Below are 17,937 nucleotides of genomic sequence, written 5' to 3'. Positions count from 1 at the left end.
TGGGAGGGGGTACCCATGCCGTTTGTCTCACTGATTTTCATCTATATTGCCGGGACCCGACATTACATTAAAGCCGCAAGCAGTTTTAAATGACTTTTTTCCTTTAAAAATGTCATTTTGTGCAGGGACTGTTCTAAGCACGGGAAACATGCGTCACTTTACATGCATACTATAGACACCCCCCAGGTAGGATATTTAAAGGAATATTTCACCTTTTTTTTCACTTTAAGCATCGTTCAAATCACTGCTCCCGAAAAAATGGCCGTTTTTAAAACTTTTTTTTTGCATTGATACATGTCCCCTGGGGCAGGACCTGGGTCCCCAAACCCTTTTTAGGACAATAACTTGCATATTAGCCTTTAAAATTAGCACTTTTAATTTTGAACATTCGAGTCCCATAGACTTTAATGGGGTTCTAAAGTTCGCACGAACTTTCGGTCCGTTCGCAGGTTCTGGTGCGAACCGAAACGGGGGGTGTTTGGCTCATCCCTACCAGTAAGAGATGGGCCGAGGATTCCTTAATGATCCAATTCTTCAAAGCCGTCAAAAAGATCTGCCCACCAACTAAACTAATTTTTCCCACCTGGGACATTTCTATCATCCTAGAGTCTTTAGCCAACCAACCATTTGTCCCTTCAGAGTCAGCGTCTCTGTGGAATCTAACCTTAAAACTGACTTTTCAAATAGCCATAGCTTCTGGCAGAGGAGTTTCAGAGCTTCAAGCTTTGGGAACAAATCGTAATCATGTCATATTCTATCCTGACAGAGTGGAACTCAACGGTGCGAGTATTTATCTCCAAGGGTCTCATCTTCCTCAAGTATGTCGGAGCCTTGGGCACTCCCAACATTTTCAGAGAAGGACTCAGGTTCTCTTCATGAGCTGGATATTGTCTCCACTTTGAGATGCTATCTGCAAGCCATGGCATCCTTCAGGGATTCATCTAGGCTGTTTATAATTCCCTGGGGCAAGAACAAAAGCAAGGAGGCATCAGCGAGAACAATTGCCTCATTGATTGTTAAACTCATCCAGAATGTGTACAGGGCAAAAGGACTGATACCACTTTGGCTGTCAGGGCACACTCCACCAGATCGGTTTCTGCCTCTTGGGCGGCAAGAGGCAATGTGTCAATTGAAACCATTCATAGGGCAGCGACTTGGTCGTCCCAACATATGTTTCTAAAACTTTACAAAGTGGATCCGGGAGCTCTCTTATTGGTGGAGTTTGGCAGACAGGCAATAAAATCATCCTTTGCTTCTAAATAGTTACCTCTTCAAATAAACTTCTTTCTAAGCATCATCCCACCCGTCTCAGCTAGTTATTTGTCACAGGTATGCTGCCATGGAGGCTCCAGTAAAACAGAAAATCGTACCATACTTACAGTAATTTTCTTTTCTTGGTGCCTATTCATGGCAGCATACAATCCCACCCTCGGTATTCTTTATTACCGAGAATGCTGGGGCTGCGCAAACCATTTCTTTTATGATATTCACTAGTCCCGAGGGAGGAGCCAAGGCGGAACTTGTCACAGGTATGCTGCCATGGATAGGCACCAGGAAAAGAAAATTACGGTAAGTATGGTACAGTTTTCTGTTTTTTTTTTCAATGGTCTATGGTTTTAAGTCATTTGGATTGAAAGGGCAGGTGACTGGCGGCAAAAAAACAGACTTTCTGTTTTCCATGGAAAGTCCACTATAAAAGATTGTACATGTCATTTTTTATTTTGCCCATTGCTCAACTTTAACTACCTGACCCCCTGACCAATCCTGACATTTTTCTCCTACATGTAAAAATCAGAATTTGTTTTGCAGACCTTATATTGCCATCGCAGAGGGAGCAGAGGATGAAACATCTTCGGGAGGCCTTGCAGAAAGGTTTGTGCAATGTGTTTCCAGAGCCTGGGAGGTTACAAACTCCTGTTCCTGGACAACGTGTTGCTGAGGCTTCGGTCAGTCAAAGAAGGAGCGGTGGAGAAGGTGACCGTTTGACCGATGCGTTCAGACAATTTTTTAGTCCGCAGCCCCAAGGTCTGATCGGTTCCAGCAACCATCGCCAGCGTCTGATTCACATGGTGCAGTATTACCTAGGGGCAAGATCAGACTTGGACACCTTTCCCACCGTAAATCCTCTGGGTTACTGGGTCTTGAGAATGGATCACTGGCCAAAGCTGGCACAGTATGCAATTGAGCTACTGGCCTGTCCGGCATCCAGCGTTCTTTCGGAACGCACATTCAGTGCTGCTGGAGGCTTTGTAACTGATCACAGGGTGTGCCTGTCCACCGAATCGGTCGATCGGCTGACCTTCATAAAACTGAATCAGTCTTGGATCACCAGCTACCAAGCACCTGATGCTGATATAACCGATTGATTTTTTTTTTTAATGTGAGATCCCTTCAAGACTGCCTATGCTGAGCGACTATCCTGTTATGCTGAGTGACAATCCTCTTCCTCCTCAATTTTCATGCTGATAGCTTGTAAGAACATTTTTGGTTCTGGGCACAGCCACCAGTGGCCAAGGTCCAATTTTTCTGCCCCTGTTTTTCTTTTCTGCCCCAATTTTTGTGCCCCTGTTTAACAGGGCATGTAATTACAATTTTTGATGCAATACTTTGTAGCAGGGCTCATTCCTGTGCTCCAACTATAGTATCTGTGAGGGGTTGCAGTGTTGTGGCACCATCACCAGTGGCCAAGGCCCAATTTTTCAGCCCCTGTTTAACAGGGGCGTATAATTACAATTTTTGCTGCAATACTTTGCAACAGGGCTGATTCCTGCGTTCCAACTATAGCATTGGTGAGGGGTTGCAGTGTTGTGGCACCAGTGCCTAAGGCCCAATTTTTCTGCCCCTGTTCAACAGGGACATGTAATTACAATTCTTGATCTAATATTTCATAGCAGGGCCCATTCCTGCGCCCACCAAGAGTAACTGTGAGGACTTACAGTGTTGTGGAAACACCACCACCACCACCAAAGGCCCAATTTTTCTGCCCCTGTTCAACAGGTGCATGTAATTACAATTCTTGATATAATATTTCACAGCAGGGCCCGTTCCAGCGCCCACCAAGAGTAACTGTGAGGGCTTACAGTGTTGTGGCAACACCAACACCTAAGGCCCCAATTTCTGCAGAGTATATAGGGCAGGCCCCTACTTTCAAACATCCAACTTACAAACGACTCCTACCTGCAAACGGAAGGAGACAACAGGAAGTGACATGAAATCTACCCCTAGGAAGGGAAATTCTCTCCTGTAAGAGTTAATATGGGAAAATGCGTCTTCTCTTCACTGAAGCTTTATCACCAATCCTTTTTTCACTAAAAACCCTAAATTTTCAAAAAACATTTGTCATTGGGACAGAAAGTGAGGTGAAATCTTCTGAAGAGGTGCACAGACAGCAAAACAAATGTTACAGAGGTGATAACCCTTCCCTATGTTTTCCAAAAAGCTTAAAAATAGATTTTTTGGCTGGAGCTACACTTTAAAAATGTACCAGTTCAAAATTACAAACAGATTCTACCTAACAACAAACCTACAGTCCCTGTCTTGTTTGCACCGCCTGTATACTGCTGTTCAGAGTTTATAGGGCCTGGGGGCCCCACACCTTTCCTTTTTTTAATTTGGGTGCGGGGTTCCCCTTAATATCCATACAAGACCCAAAGGGCCTGGTAATGGACTGGGAGGGGATACCCATGCCTTTGTCTCACTGATTTTCATCCATATTGCCGGGACCCGACATTACATTAAAGCCGCAAGCAGTTTTAAATGACTTTTATTCCTTTAAAAATGTCATTTTGTGCAGGGACTGTTGTAAGCACGGGAAACATGAGTCACTTTACATGCATACTATAGACACCCCCCGGGTAGGATATTTAAAGGAATATTTCACTTTTTTTTTCACTTTAAGCATCATTCAAATCACTGCTCCCGAAAAAATGGCCGTTTCTAAAACTTTTTTTTGCATTGATACATGTCCCCTGGGGCAGGACCTGGGTCCCCAAACCCTTTTTAGGACAATAACTTGCATATTAGCCTTTAAAATTAGCACTTTTGATTTTGAACATCCGAGTCCCATAGACTTTAATGGGGTTCTAAAGTTCGCACAAACTTTCGGTCCGTTCGCAGGTTCTGGTGCGAACCGAAACGGGGGGGGGGGGGGGGGGGGTCAGCTCATCCCTACCAGTAAGAGATGGGCCGAGGATTCCTTAATGATCCAATTCTTCAAAGCTGTCAAAAAGATCTGCCCACCAACTAAACTAATTTTTCCCACCTGGGACATTTCTATCATCCTAGATTCTTTAGCCAACCAACCATTTGCCCCTTCAGAGTCAGCGTCTCTGTGGAGTCTAACCTTAAAACTGACTTTTCAAATAGCCATAGCTTCTGGCAGAGGAGTTTCAGAGCTTCAAGCTTTGGGAACAGATCATAATCATGTCATATTCTATCCTGACAGAGTGGAACTCAACGGTGCGAGTATTTATCCCCAAGGGTCTCATCTTCCTCAAGAATGTCGGAGCCTTGGGCACTCCCAACATTTTCAGAGAAGGACTCAGGTTCTCTTCATGAGCTGGATATTGCCTCCACTTTGAGATGCTATCTGCAAGCCACGGCGTCCTTCAGGGATTCATCTAGGCTGTTTATAATTCCCTGGGGCAAGAACAAAAGCAAGGAGGCATCAGCAAGAACAATTGCCTCATTGATTGTTAAGCTCATCCAGAATGTGTACAGGGCAAAAGGACTGATATCCCCTTTGGCTGTCAGGGCACACTCCACCAGATCGGTTTCTGCCTCTTAGGCGGCAAGATGCAATGTGTCAATAGAAACCATTTGTAGGGCAGCGACTTGGTCGTCCCAACGTATGTTTCTAAAACTTTACAAAGTGGATCCGGGAGCTCTCTCATTGGTGGAGTTTGGCAGACAGGCAATAAAATCATCCTTTGCTTCTTCTAAATAGTTACCTCTTCAAATAAACTTCTTTCTAAGCATCATCCCACCCGTCTCAGCTAGTTGTTTGTCACAGGTATGTTGCCATGGAGGCTCCAGGAAAACAGAAAATCGTACCATACTTACAGTAATTTTCTTTTCCTGGTGCCTATCCATGGCAGCATACAATCCCACCCTCGGTATTTTTTATTACCGAGAATGCTGGGGCTGTGCAAACCATTTCTTTTATGATATTCACTAGTCCTGAGGGAGGAGCCAAGGCGGAACTTGTCGCAGGTATGCTGCCATGGATAGGCAACAGGAAAAGAAAATTTTTTCAATGGTCTATGGTTTTAAGTCATTTGGATTGAAAGGGCAGGTGACTGGCGGCAGAAAAGCAGACTTTCTGTTTTCCATGGAAAGTCCACTATAAAAGATTGTACATGTCATTTTTTATTTTGCCCATTGCTCAACTTTAACAACCTGACCCCTGACCAATCCTGACATTTTTCTCCTGCATGTAAAAATCAGAATTTGTTTTGCTAGACACTTACTTAGAACCCCCAAACATTATATATTATTTCAAGTAGAGGCCCTAAAGAATAAAATGGTGGGTGTTGCAACTTTTTATGTCACTCAGTATTTGTGCATTTGTTTTTTTAAACACAATTAAAAAAAAAATACACTTGAATGAATTTTAATGCACAGAAACACAATATAATACCCAATTGTTTGGTATAATATCAAAGATGTTGTTACACCAAGTAAATAGATATCAGCGTATCATGTTTTAAAATTGCGTCCATGGAATAGCAACAAACTATGGTACTTAAAAATCTCCAAAGGCAACGCTTTAAAAGCCTTTACAGGTTACCAGTTTAGAGTTACAAAGGAGGTCTGGTGCTAGAATTATTGCTCTCACTATAATGGTTTGCAGCAATACCTCACATTTCCAACTTTCCTAAACTACAAACCTTGCTAGAAGATATAAATTGGGATACAATCTTAGAAACAAAGAACACGGAGGAGAGGTAGGTTTGCTTTAAGAGCATATTAAATAAGGGCATTAGCCAGTGCATCCCATCGGGAAATACATTTAAAAGAGCAAACAAGAGTCCTGGATGGCTTAACTCTAATGTAAAAATGCATATAAAAGCAAAGGAGAAACCTTCAAAAAGTACAAGGCTGAGGGATCATCATCAGCATTCAGACTTTACAAAGAATGCAACAAGATATGTAAGGGTGCAATTAGGGCGGCTAAGATAGAACACGAAAGACACATAGAGGAGGAGAGCAAAAAAAGTCCCCAAAAATTCTTTAAGTATATAAACAGTAAAAAAGGGAGGACAGACCATATTGGCCCCATAAACAATGAGCAAGGACATCTGGTTACCAAGGATGGGGAGATAGCGAAGGTATTGAATTTATTGTTCTCTTCAGTCTTCACAAGGGAAACAGGGGGGGGGGGCTTCAGTAAACAAAACTGCAGTGTTTGTCCTCATGACACATCAAAGGAAGCACCCTCATGGCTAACAGAGAACAAAATTAGAAATAGACTTGGGAAACTTAACATTAATAAATCACCAGGACCAGATGCACCCGAGGATACTTAGGGAACTCAGTCAAGTAATTACCAGACCATTGTTCCTATTTTTTACTGACAGTCAGCTGACTGGAATGGTACTATCTGATTGAGAAAAGCCAATGTAGCACCAATATTTAAAAAAGGGCCAAAATACATCCCTGGGAATTACAGACCAGTTAGCCTAACATCAATAGTATGCAAGCTCTTGGAGGGGATGATAAGGGACTATAATCAAGATTTTAGTAATGAAAATGGTATCATTAGCAGTAATCAGCATGGATTCATGAAGAATTGTTCTTGCCAAACCAATGTATTAGCCATCTATGAAGAGGTGAACTGCCATCTAGATAAAGGAAGGCCCGTAGACGTGGTGTACAGGCGGTCCCCTAGTTACAAACATTCGACTTACAAACGACTCCAACTTGCAAATGGAGGGAGACAACAGGAAGTGAGAGGAAATCTAGCCCTAGGAAGGGAATGTCACTCCTGTAAGAGCTATTATGGGACAAAGGTGTCTCCACTGATGCTTTATGACCAAGGCTTGTTTCCACAAAAACCCAAAATTTTCAAAAGCCAATTGTCATTGGGACAGAAAGTGAGATGAAATCTTCTAAACAGGCGCACAGACAGCAAAACAAACATTACAGGGGCGTTAACCCTTACCTATGCTATCCAAAAAGTTTTTTCCGCTGGAGCTACACTTAAAAAATGTACCTGTTCTGACTTACAAACATATTCTACTTCAGAACAAACCTACAGACCCTATCTTGTTTGTAACCCGTGGACCGCCTGTATTTGGATTTTGCAAAAGCATTTAACACAGTTACCCATAAACTTTTACTGTACAAAGTAAGGTCCGTTGTCATGGACCATAGGGTGAGTACATGGATTGAAAACTGGCTACAAGGGCGAGTTCAGAGGGTGGTGATACATAGGGAATACTCGGAATGGTCAGGGGTGCGAAGTGGGGTCCCCCAGGGTTCTGTGCTGGGACCAATTCTGTTTAAATTGTTCATAAATGACCTGGAGGATGGGGTAAACAGCTCAATCTCTGTATTTGCGGACGACACTAAGCTAGGCAGGGCAATAATTTCTCCGCAGGATGTGGAAACCTTGCAAGAAGATCTGAACAAATTAATAGGGTGGGCAACTACATGGCAAATGAGGTTTAATGTAGAAAAAATTAAAATAGTGCATTTGGGTGGCAAAAATATGAATGCAATCTACTCACTAGGGGGTAAACCTCTGGGGGAATCTAGAATGGAAAAGGACCTGGGGGTCCTAGTAGATGATAGGCTCAGCAATGGCATGCAATACCATGCTGCTGCTAACAAAACAAACAGAATATTGGCATGCATTAAAAAGGGGATCAACTCCAGGGATAAAACGATAATACTCCCACTCTACAAGACTCTGGTCCCGCCTCACCTGGAGTATGCTGTCCAGTTCAGGGCACCAGTCCCCACTGGAAATGGAGCGAGTACAAAGAAGGGCAACAAAGCTAATAAAGGGTCTGGAGGATATTAGTTATGAAGAAAGGTTGTGAGCACTGAACTTATTCTTTCTGGAGAAGAGACGCTTGAGAGGGGATATGATTTCAATTTACAAATACTGTACTGGTGACCCCACAATAGGGATAAAACTTTTTTTGCAGAAGGGAGTTTAATAAGACATGTGGCCACTCACTAAAATTAGAAGAAAAGAGGTTTAACCTTAAACTACGTAGAGGGTTCTTTACTTTAAGAGCGGCAAGGATGTGGAATTCCCTTCCACAGGCGGTGGTTTCAGCGGGGGGGGGGGGGGGGGGGCATCAATAGTTTAAAAAAACTATTAGACAAGCACCTGAATGACCAAAACATACAGGTATATACAATGTAATACTGACATATAATCACACACATAGGTTGGATTTGATGGACTTGTGTCTTTTTTCAACCTCACCTACTATGTAACTATGTAACATGTGTGGGGCAAACACTGTTTACATATGTATGCGGGACCTACATATGCTTTCGCTTTTGCACATGACCATGTGGTGGGTGGTGGGTTAAATTTTTTTATTATTATTTATTTTATTTTTATACTAATCTTTTTGTAATCACTTTTATCACTCTTTTTTTTTTTAATCAAAGGTATGCACAACATCTCTTAGCTGGGGTAGTGACAGGTTCTCTTTACTGAGACATCTGGAGCCTTTTAGACCCCCGATCTTCCATCTGCTTTTTAAAGCAACTGATCAAACTGAGATTGGCTTGATTAGATGCTTTCACAAGCCAGTAATGGCTTGTTTACATCTGAGCAAAACCGTACGTTGCAAAATCTTTGTTGCTTCTGGTTTCTTAGACCAGTGGTTCTCAACTTCAGTCCTCAAGTATCCCCAACAGGGCATGTTTTGGGAATTTCTCTTAGGCCCCTTTCACACATGCGGACAGTATGTCTGTATTTCATCCATCCGTTTTCGGATGAAATACGGACATACATGCATCCCTATGGGATAGCGGGTGTCAGCGGATGTACATCCGCTAACACCCGATGTCGTCCGCCTCCGCTCTCGTCCGATTCTGCGGACGGAAGAAAATCCTATTTTTCTATCCGTCTGCAGAGCGGATCGGAGGAACAAGGACAGACGGTCCGTGTTCCTCCGATCCCCCATAGGGGAGAGCGGAGATCTGACAGGGCGGTCCCTGCACAGTGTGCGGGTCCCGCCCTGTCATCTGCCTGCTCAGCTGGGGAAAGCGGAGCGATCCCTGCTGAGCAGCGGATAAACACGGGGCGGATCAACACGGATCCGTCCTGTGTGAAAGGGGCCTTAGATGAAATAGCTGTCCAAAATACCAAGTCATTGACTCTGATTTAAAGCACCTGTGCAAGATAAAGGAAAACCTGCAAGCATGGCCTGTTGGGGGTACTTGAGGACTGAGGTTGAGAATCACTGTCTTAGGCCTGATTCACATCTATGCATTTTTAGTGTTTTTTGCATTTTGTAGATTTGCACTACAGAACCTGTTCCATAGGAAACCATGTTAAATGGATTGTAGTGCAAATCTGCAAAATGCAAAAAAACGCTCGATTCACATCTATGCATGTTGCTTTTGAGTGTTTCTGCAGTGCTTTTTTGTGGTGCTTGCCACGTTTTTGGACACGCATTTTTACCACGATTTTGCTGCGATTTGCGTTTTGTTTTTTTTTTTAAAAAGACTTGTCGAAAACTGTCTACTCTATTTTTTACACTACACTACTTTTTTTTAGTGAATGGATAGGGGTACAATGTACCCCATACTCATCATTCACATAGGGGGGGAGGTCGGGATCTGGGGACCCCCTTGTTAAAGGGGGCTTACAGATTCATTTTTTTTTACATTCAGCGGGGAAGCCCGCTGACAGCTGATGACTCATCGATTGTTAAGGACACGGTGGCCGGCTTCCCGGCCCCCTCCTTAGCAACCAGTTATATACAGTGAATGTACAGATAAAAAAAAAAAAAAACACAAATTGCAAAGTGCAAATCGTGGCAAAATCGCACTAAAATCGCGGTAAACACGCAGTGCCTGCGTTTTGGATGCGGGTCTGTTGAAGTCTATTACATGCAAAATGCTGCACTTTGCGGGAAAAAAGTCCCCGCACCTTTCCAAAAACGCAGAGGAACAAAAATGCATTGATGTGAACATGTTCCATAGGAACCCATGTTAAAAAATTTCCCTGCATTTCTGCAAAATGCATCAAAAAACGCATTCGTGTGAATCAAGCCTTAGACCATAGAGATGATCAGGAAGGTTCCAGTTCTTGGCCATCTCTATGGCTCTACGGCTTCAGTCCCGGGCTCCCTGGTAGAATGGGAGAGCCTGGAAAGGTGGCTGGATGAGGTGGGGGACCCCTTCCACCACATGTAAAAGCAATCCAGTGGCTATTTAGCTGCTAGGATTGCTTTTACATGAAAGAGCATCGCTGGCTAAAAATAATGGGGTCATAACTGCAACTGCAGCCAGGTACATTCTATGGGCGTTATAAGCCAAAAGGCGTATTTGATCTCCTGACCACAGATCAAGGGAGCTGGTAAGAGGCAGTTGTTTTGAAGGTGAAGGACTGTCCTATCTCCAACACTATTTTCTACGGTGATTTTGAGTATGATGTCACTTTTTTGCTGGGGATGAAGATTTGTGTCCTATGGTGATCTCCTGCCGGATGTCAATTGACACTGTTCTGATGTTTTTGATGGACTCATTAATTTGATGTACACTTACTTCCTTTTAATTTAATTTTATTTAGCGCGGTTTCTATTATTATAATCATCAGACAAGGAACCCGGTTTTGCTGGACTCCTAAGACACAGTTGGCCTTTGAAGAACTCAAGGCTCTGTTTACCTCGACCACCATTCTTAAGCATCCCAATCCAGCCCTACCTTTCGTATTAAAAGTTGACGCATCTGAAATTGCGGTAGGAGCTGTGCTCTCGCAAAGGCAAGGCGCCAAAGCCCTACTGTATCCTGTAGGGTTTTTCTCACGTAAACTTTCACCTTCAGAGAGGAATTATGATGTGGGGGATCGGGAGCTCCTGGCCATTAAGGTAGCGTTAGAGGAGTGGCGCTTCTGGAGGGTGCTGCTCACCCCATTCTGGTCTACACGGACCATAAGAATACCTAAGAACGGCCAAGAGACTAAAACCGCGGCAGGCCAGATGGGTACTTTTTTTCCCGATTCCAGTTCCACATTACCTACAGACCCGGATCCAAGAATGTCAAGTCTGACGCACTCTCTCGCATGTTCCACGACTCAGAAAAAGCCCTGCCTCCAGACACTATCCTCCCTTCTGGAAATTTCCTGCTGCTTCAAGAAGATCTTGTTTCTCAAATTAGACGGGCCTCTATGGGGATGACCCCACCTGCTGAGGCTTGCGCCAAGGACGGGCTGTTTTGGCGTGAAAACAAAATTGTGGTCACTGAGGAGCTAAAGGTACAGGTGTTAGAACTTTGCCATGACCATAAGTTGGCCGGACACTTTGGTGCACGAAAAACAATCGACCTAGTACAACGTACCTTCTGGTGGCCTCACCTTATTAAGGATTGTAAGGAGTACGTTGACTCTTGTAATACCTGCGCCAGAAGAAAGAACAGCCGGGCGAGGGCTTGGGGTCTATTAAAACCTTTACCAGTCCCAGAGAGGCCGTGGAGCATGATTTCAATGGACCATCAGAAGGCTTCTCCTCCATCTTTGTTGTGGTAGATAGACTGTCTAAGATGGCCCATTTCCTTCCCATGAAAAGTACCCCCTCGGCTATGAATACAGCTAGAATCTTTATTAAAGAAATTATTAGATTACATGGAATTTCAATGAACATAGTTTCTGATCGAGGTGTCCAGTTCACCTCCAGATTCTGGAAATCCCTCTGCGGCTCCTTGGAAATCAAATTGGCATTCTCCTCGGCCTACCATCCTCAGTCTAATGGGCAAACTGAAAGGACGAATCAAACTCTGGAGCAATATCTCCGCTGTTTCTCTGCATTCTCCCAGGACGATATGGCTTCCTTGCTCCCTATCGCGGAGTTCTCATATAACAATTCTTTACACTCAGCTACCAACCAGACACCATTCTATGCCAACTATGGCTTCCATTCGTCCTTTCTGCCTGGGTCAATACCCGAGTGCTCTGTTCCTGCAGTATCCAAAACCTTGGATTTCTTTTCAGCAAACAACAAGCTACTACAGGATACCATGGCCAAGGCCCAAGAATACTACAAGAGGATGTTTGACAGGAAGAGGCGTGGAGAGCTTGTCTTGGAACCAGGTAACCCAGTATGGTTGTCCACCGCTAATCTGAAGTTAGCCTGTCCGTCTAAGAAACTAGGCCCTAAGTTCTTGGGTCACTTCTTGGTAAGGGGGAAAATTAACAACGTGGCCTACGAACTTGACCTGCCTAATTCTCTGAAGGTACACCCAGTCTTCCACGTGTCTCTCTTGAAACCAGTTACTCCCAATTCGTTTGTTGGCCGTAGTGTTGGTCTACCCAAGCCTATTCTAGTTAACAGCGAGGAGGAGTATGAAGTAGAAGCAATTTTAGATTGCAGAAGGAGGCGCAATCAAACCCAATACCTCATTAAGTGGAAAGGGTATGGGCCTGAAGACAACTCGTGGGAGCCAGAAAATAACTTGCATGCCAGAGAACTCTTGCAAGCATTCAAGGATTCGCATGCCTCCAAGTTGGCCCAGCTGGGCATCCGGAGTCTGCCCTTGAGGAGGGGACACTGTCAGAGAGGTTACCTGGTTGGGCGCCGGGTCGCGTTGGTGCACGCGTTCCTGTGCGTGCTGGGGCGCGTGCCTCTGGATGCACTGGTGTGTCTGATCCAGCTGGCCATGGTGTGCGCGGTGGTGCCCGCACGCGCGCGCGTCCGCCTATGGGCATTGGGATGTGTGTGCCTAGTGGTGCTGGTGTGCGCGCCGGTGTCCGGGGGCACGCTCGGGCGCGTGCAGGTGTGTGGGCGTCTGTGCGCGTCGGCGCGCGCACGTGCGCAGCGTTTGGCGCCAATCAGCCTATTTAGGCTTGCTGCAATCTCTGCTCAGTGCTGCCTGATCAACAGCTCCTGTGCAAAGTTCCGTTACTCTCTCTGTGTTCCGTATTCCTGAAGTTCTGATCTGTTACGACCCGGCTTGCCTATTGGACCTTCCTGACTGCTGCCTGAACCGACCCCGGCTTGTTTGACCCCGCTCCTGCCTGCTCCTCTTGTACCTCTGCAACCTGCCCGTTGCCGACCTCTGCCTGTGTGTGACCAGTCTAAACAGCTCCTGCTCAGCATCTGTTTCCGGTGTTCCTGACTACTACCTACTGTTTGAAGGACCGCTTCTCTTCCGGCATCCGGATCCCTGCACCAGGCTCTCATACCATTCCACACTCGTGGGCTCCCTGTCTACTCTATCAGGGGTCCAGAGTCGGATACGTAAGGGAGCCTACCCTCTGCCCAAGCGGACTCACCGGTCTAGTAAGTGAGAGACCTGACAATCGCATCGGCTGCTAGGTCAGTGAGAGAGGCCTATCCGGTGATTGCTATATCCAGTTGTGGAAACCGTTTGTCCTCTGGATTGAAGAAATACCCTGATCCGCAATACCAGGTACCTGAATCTCCCTTAACCCTCCATCCCTCTATCTGACTTTGTTAAATAAAAGAATTGGAGAAAAAGAAACTGAGTGTTTGGTGTAGACATCATTGAACATTCTTCTAATGTGACCCCTGTGACGGATACGGTGGAACGGTGAGGTAACGGTCAGCCCAATTTAAACCAACAGCTTCTTCAGGGATCAGTGCTACATGTGGTGACTAAAGGAACCAGTGGGAGGAGTTCTCCCACCTGCTTGCTGCGTGAGACACCGTGTGTGTCCAAACATTCAGAGAGAATGATCTGATTTTACAGCCATGTTCCAAATGTCAGGCTGTATGGAACTTTGCTGACGGACACCGGTATTCGCCTGAAACCGCATGGGCGTTTCATACTATACACGACAGGAGATGTCGAGGCCTTGGGTATGCTGTGCAACAGGTGTGAGGGACAGGTTGTAACTCCCCATCCATTTATCTGGTGCCTACACTGCGGGGAGTACCTGTTCGCCGTAGAACAACCCACCATGCCACCTCGTGCCTACCGGATGGACTGGGCCACGGGCATCACTACTGAGGAGACCGCTACGTTTGCTCCTATGGTGAGGCCTACGCTTACCACATCGGCTACAACGAGTACTCCGGAGGGAGATGGCGTTGTTACTGCCATCACAGAATCACCAGCGAACATCGTCACTGCTGCTACTTTCACTTCTACAAACCCTGTTGTATCTGCCCAAAGGAAGGTGGGATATGTAAAAGCCTCCTGCGGCCACGGTCGAGGCATACCCCAAAGATCACCAGAACCAGATCCGAAGACCATTCCGGGAACGGGTGAGAAATCTGGGGAATGTATACCAGTGGGGACTGTATGTAAATATGTGCCCGCAGAGGAGTTACAGGACTCTGAGTTGGATTCCCTGTCAGACGTTTCAGGGGATGATGACCTATTTGAAACTTTGTCTCAGGAAATGTTGTGGGCGAATAGCGATGATGTCACCTCGGCTTTTGCTTTTTCCGACTAGGTAGCCATAGACTCGGGAAAGACATCACCCAGTGTGGAAACTCCCGTTGTTACTAATGAAGTTCTGGCCAGAGGTATCAGTTCATTTGGGTCTAAAAAGCTGTCTACAAATGCTATGGTGTGCAAATCGCCAACCTCATGTGTACCCCCTGGACTGGGAAGTAACAGAGCTTTGCCAAAGCTAGCCCGATCTCAAAAACTACTCAATGAAAGGGTGGCCACAGAATATGGACTGGAATTTCCTTATGTTCCCAAAGAGATCATGCAGGAAATTGAGTGCAACTGGGAGAAGTGGCACAGTGATGCTGTTTGGGACTATTTAAAGGTACCAAAACCTTTCAGGAAAACAGGTTATTCTTCCACCATGGATGATCGTTTCAATGGATGCCTTTTGCATTGGAGCTATGGAAGACACATTTATGCTGATAAAGTGATCATCTGTCGGCCTGGCAAAGATAATGTTGTGTACTTTGTCACTACCGTGGATACACAAGGAAAAGCCTTGACTTTGCCCAATCCCCACTTTTACTGGTGATCAGTTACAGTGACTGTCCTGTTTGATGTCATTTTGAAAAAAAACAAAAAGGGAAACCTTTATGCTACAAGGACTGTGGGGTATATAGTTAGGTAGTGTTAGTTAATAGAGAACTTTGAGTCAAGATCTTCTACCTACTCCAGTACTTGCATCAAGGACTTGTGTCACAATGCCTTCTGCCACTAGGTGGTAGAAGTTTGCACAACAAAGGTTGAACTTTTACATTTAGTTATTACATACAAAAAAAAAGGGGGAAAGAGAGTTTCATCTTTTAGGAGATGAGGCTTTGCTTCCTACATTGTATAATGATGCGTGTATGTTGGTTCTTCTATGTGTTTTGTTTCAGGTTCAACTGGATCTTCTGTCAAGCTGCTAGAGAGTGGGTGGCTTAGATAGAGAGTTAGATGTTGGGAATTATGTTGCTGTAATTCTTCTTAATGTGTGTTAAAGTTAAGTCTACATTTTGTTGTTACTTTACCCTTCTTCCCTTCCCCATCCAAGTTTGGGATTCAGGTATGGACTCTCAGGATTGAGAGTCAAAATTTTTTTTTTTCAGACGATTGGTGTAGACATCATTGAACATTCTTCTAATGGGACCCCTGTGATGGACAGTGCTACACATATTTTGAGCTCAATGTTTAGAGGTCAGATTTATAACCTTGTGCATACCTTCCTCATTATTTCACTATTGGTTTCTACATTTGTATTGTTAAAATTTATGTCTTGTCCTGCCGTCTCTGCAAAAAAAAGAGCTTTGATGCATTAATCACCCTGCCCCATTTATCATTACCCATTCTTCACAAAGCAGTGAGCCGCAGTCAGAATCCACTTATCAGCCACCAAGGTCCCGCCACATGTGTGTTGTCCATGCATCTGTAAACTGGCTTGCCAAGGCCATTCTCCTTCTAGAGCCTGGGTTCCTCCAGCAATGCGATTTTGATGTCCTTGAACACCACAATCTTTGTGAGAAATAAGGACAAGTTTTATTAATATCAACAATAAAAAAAAAAATTATTGTGAGGGGGTATGAAAGGGTGAAAGAGTTGACAAAGAGATAATTTATGTTTTAATAAGTTAGACCATATAGCACTAGCAACCAAAACAAATACTTTTTTTTACAGTTTAACTTAATATTAACTATTTGATTTAGTGGAATAATGTAGGAAGACTCCAAGTCCTGCCTGTGAGTGTTGCTAAAGGACAACATGGCCGGTTCTAAAATTGAATTCAAGATTTGATGCAGAAATTACACTACTGTACCTTCTAAAATAGTTTTCACATCCGAGCTCAGCTACTGTATACAATATGGCCAACCAGCAGCACTACCTGTACCAGAGATGTACCTCCAGTGCTCTACCCAACATACAGTTAGTGTCAGAGTATTATAGTATGAGTGCAGGCACTGCTATTTCACCCAACAGATTAATATTTCATTCTGGAACCAATGTCATTTAACAGAGTCCACAGCAACAAGACCATGAAGAAGATGGAAGCCTGCTGTTCTTGCTGGTAGGTAGATAGAGGTGCAAACACTGGCACCAATGATATTTTTGCTGCCCATTTGCATTTTACCACTGGCCACCAATATAAGGGACATTCTTTTTTCACCGACCACCAATGTAAAGGGCATTCTTTCTTCCACTGACCATGAATGTAAGAAGCACTCTTTTGCCCACTGACCATCAATGTAAGGAGATTTTTTTTCCTACAGACTATCAATGTAAAAGGCATGCTTTCTTTTAATGACCACCAATTTAAGAAAGATTTTTTTTGTCCACTGACTACCAATGTAAAGGACATTCTTTCTTCTACCGACCACCAATGTAAGGGGCATGTATCCCACTGACCAACAATGTAAGGAGTATTGTTCCACTGACTACCAATGCAAAGGGCATTCTTTTTTCAATGACCATCAGTGTAAGGGAAATTTTGAATGCCCCTAACATTATTTGTTAGTGGGAAGAAAGCCTCTTACATTTGTGGTAAGCGATAATAAACATGACTCATTACATTGGTGGTCAGAATGCTGAATTGTTCTATAATTTGCTACCTACTTGCATTTTTCCACAGGCCACCATGTAATGGGCATTTTTTCTTCCAGTGACCACCAATGCGAGGGATGTTATTTCTTCCACTGACCACCAATGTGAGGAATGGCATGTTCTTTCTCCCCCTGTCCACAATTGGAAGGGATGTTCTTCATCCATATAATTACGAGGGCATTTTCCAACAGACCACCAATGTCAGGGAAACTTGTCCAGCTGATTCCCAATTTTAGAATCATTCTTTTTTACAGCCCACAAATGTAAGAAGCATGTTTTTTCCCACTGAGCATCAATGTAAGCAACATTCTTCTCCCATTGCCTACCAATGGGGAGAAGAATGCTAATGCTTAATTTCCGTTGACCGCCGGGGTTAGGCCTATAAGTGGAAAAATGCCCCCTGCGTCAGTGATCTCTGGGAGGGAGAATACCACTGACATTGGTTATTAGGAGAAGCAAGATGTAATTTTTCCAAAGATGACAAATGGAAAGGGAACTCCTCTTCCCACTGATAAACAATAAAAGGGACATTCGTTCTCCCACTGACCTCCAATGTAAGGAACATTTTTCTGCTCACTAACAATTGAAGGGGCACTCGTTCTTCCACTGATCACCGATGTAAAGCTAATTTTTCTGCCCCCCCACCAATATAAGTGGAATTCTTTACCTTGATGACTACCATTGTAAAGTTAAACCATTTGACCACCAATATAAGGTCTCTGGGAGGAAGAATGTCCATCATATAGGTGGACT

At 44.3% G+C, this 17,937-nt stretch overlaps 1 protein-coding gene across 1 annotated transcript in view; it reads right to left on the bottom strand.

The window, feature by feature from the left end:
• Positions 1-17,937, bottom strand: part of TMPRSS6 (transmembrane serine protease 6) — a 386,147-nt gene that overhangs the window by 85,110 nt on the left and 283,100 nt on the right. Inside the window, exon 15 of the mRNA XM_073592484.1 lies at positions 15,933-16,101. Within this exon, the coding sequence (XP_073448585.1) occupies positions 15,933-16,101 (169 nt within the window). The remainder of the gene's footprint in view (positions 1-15,932; positions 16,102-17,937) is intronic.

The sequence above is a fragment of the Aquarana catesbeiana genome, linkage group LG07 (assembly GCF_042186555.1).
Source record: "Aquarana catesbeiana isolate 2022-GZ linkage group LG07, ASM4218655v1, whole genome shotgun sequence".
Lineage (NCBI taxonomy): Eukaryota > Metazoa > Chordata > Amphibia > Anura > Ranidae > Aquarana > Aquarana catesbeiana.
This window is presented reverse-complemented; position numbering and strand designations above follow the sequence as displayed.